The 6,574-nt window shown below is 37.8% G+C and overlaps 1 protein-coding gene across 1 annotated transcript; it reads left to right on the top strand.

Annotated features, from left to right (window-relative positions):
- Positions 1-516: 516 nt before the first annotated feature.
- Positions 517-5,496, top strand: inab (internexin neuronal intermediate filament protein, alpha b). Its single transcript, XM_077246706.1, has 3 exons — positions 517-1,793; positions 2,666-2,790; positions 3,029-5,496. Exons 1-3 carry the CDS (start codon positions 762-764, stop codon positions 3,282-3,284), a joined length of 1,413 nt encoding a protein of 470 aa, XP_077102821.1. The 5' UTR covers positions 517-761; the 3' UTR covers positions 3,285-5,496.
- The last annotated feature ends 1,078 nt before the right edge of the window (positions 5,497-6,574 follow it).

Below are 6,574 nucleotides of genomic sequence, written 5' to 3'. Positions count from 1 at the left end.
TGGTTTTCATTAGCAATAAATCATCATTTTATATTATTACTATATGAGGCCAGAAGTAGCTGCACCAACCATGGCAGTAGGTAGCAGAAGCTGAACTCAATGAACTCGTCATTAGACCTATTTGACCTTCCATACAAACATATTCAGTTCTTAATAGCATAATTATAATACATTTGTGAATTAACATAATATAATTGTGCAATTATTATTATTTATTTGTTTTACCTAATACATAGGCTAATAATAATAATAATTATTATTATTATAGCCTAATAAAATAATAATAATAATAATAATAATAATAATAATAATATTAATAATAATAAAAGTTAGGCCTATATTACAATGACATGGTCTGTGTACTTGATGTGATTATTTTCAGAGATGGGATGACATTAGGTATTTTCTACAGATGTGACGTTATGTTATGTGAGTGAGTAAATAAACTAAAAGGTATTTTGTTGACATCAGCACTGCGCCAAAACGGACAGTTCCATCCGCTCGCTGTTGCCGACCTGAGTTTCCAGAGAAGGACTGAGCAGAACACGGGCAAAAAGCACTCTTTGCGCTTTTAAAAATTAAAAAGAACCAATAGATCAGCTAATTTGTCGGATTTCTTCTGGGTCTGTCCATCTAAAACATCTGCAGTGGGGAAGATCGAATGCGAAGAGTAGCACGGACCCGTAAATTATTGATTGGAACGGTCCTGGTATAAAAAGAGACGCCGCCTGTGTTCTGCTCTCTTGTCTTCAAACGCCAAGATGAGCTACGGATCTGACATCTACTCTGCCTCTTCCTACCGGAAGATTTTCGGGGACTCAACCCGCTTCTCAGCCTCTGCACCCCGGATGAGCAGCTCCCGGAGCGGGTTTAAGAACCAGTCTGTGACCCGCACCAACATCCCAAGCTCCTATAAGCGCTCCACCCGATCTGCCTACCCATCTTTGACGCTGGAAAGCTTAGACTTCACCCAGAGCACAGCGCTTAACAATGAGTTCAAAATCATCCGTACCAACGAGAAGGAGCAGATGCAAGGGCTCAATGACCGTTTCGCGATGTTCATTGATAAAGTTCGCAATTTGGAACAGCACAACAAAGTGCTGGAAGCCGAACTCGTGACCTTGCGCCAGCGCCAGACAGAACCGTCCCGTTTGGCCGAACTCTACCAGCAGGAGATCCGGGAACTGAGGTCCCAACTCGAGGAACTCAACGCAGAGAAGAATCAGATGATGTTCGAGCGCGACAGCATTGAGGAGGAACTTCAGAAACTCCAGGAGAAGTTCGAGGAGGAGATGAGAATGCGCGAGGAAGCTGAGCAAACGCTTAGAGCTTTCAAGAAGGACGTGGACAACGCCACCATGGTGCGCCTAGACCTGGAGAAAAAGATCGAATCCCTTCTGGACGAGATCAACTTCACGAGAAAGTTGCATGAGGAGGAGGTGGCTGAGCTCATGAACATGATACAGGCTGCCCAGGTGTCCGTTGAGATGGAAGTGGCTAAACCCGATCTTACCTCCGCCCTTAAGGAGATTCGCGGCCAGTACGAGGTGATTGCGAGTAAGAACTTGCAGTCCGCTGAAGAGTGGTACAAGTCCAAGTTCGCCGATCTTAGCGAACAGGCCAACAAGAGCAACGAGGTCATTCGCGCGAGTAGGGAAGAGCTCAACGAGTTTAGGAGACAGGTGCAGTCCAAGACCATTGAAATCGAGAGTTTAAAGGGAACCAACGAATCAATGGAAAGGCAGATTCATGAGATGGAGGATAGTCACAACGCTGAGATCATGGGTTACCAGGTGGGTTTCATCAATTTTTATTTTACGCGTGTTCAACTGAGTTAAGGCAAACAATGTAAAGAGTTTTAACTTTTTTAATATGATTAAAATACTGAGGATATTGGCGCTTTCTTAAAACAACCCAAAACAAATAAATAGCCAAACAAATGTTTAAAAAATAAAACATCAGCACTTGAAACTTGTGCTTCTGTTAACCAAACAGCAGACAAAAGATCCCTGTGAAATGGGCGTGACAACAGCTTACTGACTGTGAATGTTACTGCTCTGTCCATGGTGCTAAAATTAGCTACTTCCCAGACATAACTAAATCAACAGCCTGTATTAGATAGCCTATTTTATTTATAAGGTTTTCCGAAGCTTTTAATATAAGTTATCATAAAAAAAATGATAACAAGGTGTTATTAAATAATGAATGTAAGTGCTTTAGCCCATGGAACAGGTCTAAAAGCTTTTCCACAAGCAGCAAATATTCATTTATGTAAAAGGAACCCTGAAAAATCTTCCTTTCTTTCTTTCTTTCTTTCTTTCTTTCTTTCTTTCTTTCTTTCTTTCTTTCTTTCTTTCTTTCTTTCTTTCTTTCTTTCTTTCTTTCTTTCTTTCTTTGCATTGAAGGTTCCATAAAGATCCTTTAAAATTCATGGAACCTTTCCATTGCACAAAACATTATTAATAGTGGAAAATTGTTCTTTAGATTATTAAAATGCTCTTCACACCAAGAACAATTGTTCTTTTGAGAGCTGTTCACAGAAAGGTTCTTTGGGGGACTCAAAAATGGTTATTATGGCATCACTGCGAAGTGTAAATATGTGTCTATCATCCAATCAAATCATTAAGTCTTTTTTATTATAACTATATCATGCAACATCACACAGGATTCAATTGGGCAGCTGGAGAATGAGCTGAGGGGCACTAAGAATGAGATGGCCCGTCACCTTAGGGAGTACCAAGACTTGCTGAATGTCAAGATGGCTCTTGACATAGAAATTGCTGCTTACAGGTATAAACTACTGACATGTGACAATTGACGTGTAGGTGAATGCTAGTGAAATGTCCATCCTGTAATTTGATCTATTTTTACCAACATACCTAAAATGAAAATTGTGGTAATTCCTCTTATGACATCAACTGATGTGATTTTCATACAGAAATGTATTGCTCTTTCATCCCACCTTTTCCACCACACCCTGCCTCACCACCTTCTCTTTGTTCACTCTCTCCTTTATCGCCCGTCTCAGGAAACTGCTGGAAGGGGAGGAGACACGTATCAGCACTGGGATCAACTACCCCACCCCCGGCTCGATGTCGGGCTACAGCTACCAGTCCCGTATGTATAGCAGCACTAGCGTGAGCAGAAAGAAAGAGGACAAGGATGATGACGACAAACATCAGCCGAGCAGCAAATCCGTCAAAGGCTCCTCACAGTCTGAAGACTCCAAGAAGGGTGACAAGATCGACTCTGGAGACTTGAATGTCGCCAACCAGAAAAACTAAATGTCTCACCACTCTTACTTTCATCCTCTCCTCCCTCTGCCTTCTCCATTACTCTCTTTCCTTTTCCCAAATAACTTCCACAAAGGGGGTCTCAGAGAGGAATCTAGTGTATTTCAACTTAATCTCCACTAATTAGGCTCCCACTCAGTCAGGGCAGCAGTACCTCTGTAGCAAATCACTAACTACTCAAGACACCCCAGGTGTCACATTGTTTGATGCATATATTTCTGTGGATGCACTGTTTCAGAGTCATATCGCTCATGTTAACTGCACTGTAATGGATTTCTCTCAGCACACTCCGTTAAGGAAATGTTTAAGTGTTTAGCTTTGGTGAAGCTTGCTTTTTGTGCTGCAGTTTTTCCAAAAGCCAGCACAAAACTTGTCTTATAATGTAAGCATAAGAAATGACAAAGCAATTATTGTTGTCTTTGCATCATGCCAGCATTTGTAATAATTGCATCTGTTTCTTGACTCCAGTTAACTTCTCGGCATGCTCATACATTCCTGCCAATAAATACAAATCCAGAACTATACATATATAAAAACTCCACTCGGCCACATTCCTCTCCAAGACTGCTCTTAGTTCCTTTTTAAACATTTCTTCCAACCCACACCCACTTACCCTCTAAAAATGACAAGGATTTGAGTCTAATAGCAAGTCCTCACTGCATGAGGTGTGTGTGCTGTTTGCATGGTGACTGTATGTAGGTCCAAAAGCAGTGTACCAATACTTTCATAGCAATGTGCCTGCCATCCCTCTCAGTACTTAAGGCTGCATTAGTTCACCAGCCAATGGGCAAGACTGGGAGCGAGAATGTTACACAACACTGCTGAAGCCTTTCACATGCTGCTAGATTAATACACATTTTGACAAATACTGTAAAGCCAATCAAGTCAGGGCACTTAAATGTTTGTAAACAGCATCTCATCCATATCAACTGTCATAACAAAAGGGATAGGGTACAATTATTTGAGTAATAGGAAGATAGGTATTGTGAAAAGAAAGTGTAAGTTTGAATAGGAAACAAGAAATGTAGAGAAGGATTTTTTTGAGACAGCTTTAAATTCAGTACACCCTTCTGTTTCTGAGTTTGTCCAGAATTGGTTGTGTTTGGGCGGATAAAACATTTTTTTTGAAATTGTTAAGAAATCTAACTATCTTTAGAAGTTAGAAAAGATATAAAAATCTCAACATTATCTTTCTATACTTATGGATGCCTGAAGCACATTGGCAGCGTGGAAACGCAGTCACTAAAACAACTTATCACAATGCATCTCGAACACCTAAACTTCATACTTGAATCTAGTTCTCTACACTCAGTGTACTCTCATGCAAAGAACTGTCATAGTGAAACCATGGCTCAACAATAAATCCCTTTGGTAAACGTATAACATATTAAATGTGAATGCTAGTGAAATATCCGCAAACTTCTGCTACACTGCCAGGTTTTGATACCACTTGCCTCTTGTCTCAATGTCATGCTTTGTTAAGCCTGAATTGCTGCACTCTTTCGATGGATAGTTTAAACAGATTTATACAGTTGGGCTTAATTCACTTGAAGAATTGTATTACAGAAAGCAAAGTGAATGGACTTCTTTCTCTGTCGGAAGTCATTTTTCCGATAAACACTGTGACATTGGCATGCTTAGCTGCGAGGGAGTGAAAGGCAAATCTGGAAATTTGTCTTTCCATTCTCACAGATGCTCATTAACTAGACCTGGTAACCCAGTCACAAAAATCAACATCAGATTTGAACGTTTTAGGAATTGTTCCATTATTTTTGGGAGGGCCAAAGGTGATTGCAGAAAGCATAGCGACACAATGCAGTTTTGAAGGAGAAGAATTTCAAACCTGCACTGCCAAACTTTTGTAATGCATGTGCAATCAAAATTCCTCCATAAAAAGGCAACCCACTTTTACACCAATATATAACAATCCATCTAAAATGTTACTGTTAATGTATGAATGCTCTAGGATTTAAAAAAATGCCTTAAGCCACCAGCAGCTTTCTCAATCTGGCAAGGTGTCCATTAATATTTGATTTATGTTAAGAATGTGACCTTGTTTGCTATCTAGTTGTGTGTAGGAGCCACTGTGTACTGGATGACTGAAAACTTTAGGAGCCGAATGTAGTTAATGTTATTAATATTTAATCATTATCTTATTGCTATATGGCACATGACAAATAAAGACTTGACATTATGAAGCCCATCTTAATGTGTCTATTGTTGGTAATTTAATGTGATTTTGTTTCATTGCACTTATTTTAGCATTGTAGTTATAATTCACTGTTGCAGTAGAACTTTAAGGCATCAAATGCACTATAAAAAATGATCAGTGGACAACTTAAAAAAAGAGAGGAAACCCCTTGCCTTTAAATTTAGTAATACATTTCATGCGGAATTGAAAAATTAAGTTGTGAACTTCACAATTCCACATAAATTAATTGTTTCAATAACGCATGAAGTTTATTTACTTAATAATTTTAAGGCAATGGGTTTCCTCACTTTTTTCAAGTTGAGTCAACATGATCACTTTTTACAGTTTGTCAATATTGATCATATTTGAAGATTTTGTGGTTAAAGGCAAACTAAACAATTGCATCTATATTGTATTAATGGTCCGCCACTTAAAACATAAGTATAATGTATAGCCTACTTATGTTCAGCCTGCCTAGCAGATGATGAGATATTATTTTCTTGAATTCCTTGACCTAAGTGCATGTGGAGGAAGGAATTTTATTGATATAACTAGCAATTAATTCTAAGTATGATACTAATCATACTTATTAATCATAGAATACATATACTGTATTGCTTGATTTTGAGATACTATTATAATTTTTAATAATATTTTGAACGTTTTGTTTTATTATTACTAAATATATATCAATAGGTTTATTACTCCTACTCTATAAATGTAAAATTGTCAAATTATGTGAAAGCAATTAAAAATCTCAGAACTGTTCAGTACTAAACAAATTAGATTTAATTAAATATTAACATTAAAGTATATATATATATATATATATATATATATATATATATATATATATATATATATATATATATATATATATATATATATATATATATATATATATATATATTACAATGTACCACAGATTTCTCCACAGACAATGTAAGAACAAAGCAGGAATTCCACCTTCAACTTTGTGCCTGTTGTGATCCAGTGACTCCACAATCCATCATATTCCAGTTAAGTCTTTAGGGATCAGGAGTAAAGGGGATAAGGACAATCTGGGTCCATTGTGGATTTTTCTCCAAGT

Source organism: Siphateles boraxobius, unplaced genomic scaffold (assembly GCF_051911475.1).
Source record: "Siphateles boraxobius isolate OS27281-9 unplaced genomic scaffold, OSU_SipBor_1 29, whole genome shotgun sequence".
NCBI lineage: Eukaryota > Metazoa > Chordata > Actinopteri > Cypriniformes > Leuciscidae > Siphateles > Siphateles boraxobius.
Note: the sequence above shows the minus strand (reverse complement) of the source record. Positions and strands in the feature narration are given on the sequence as shown.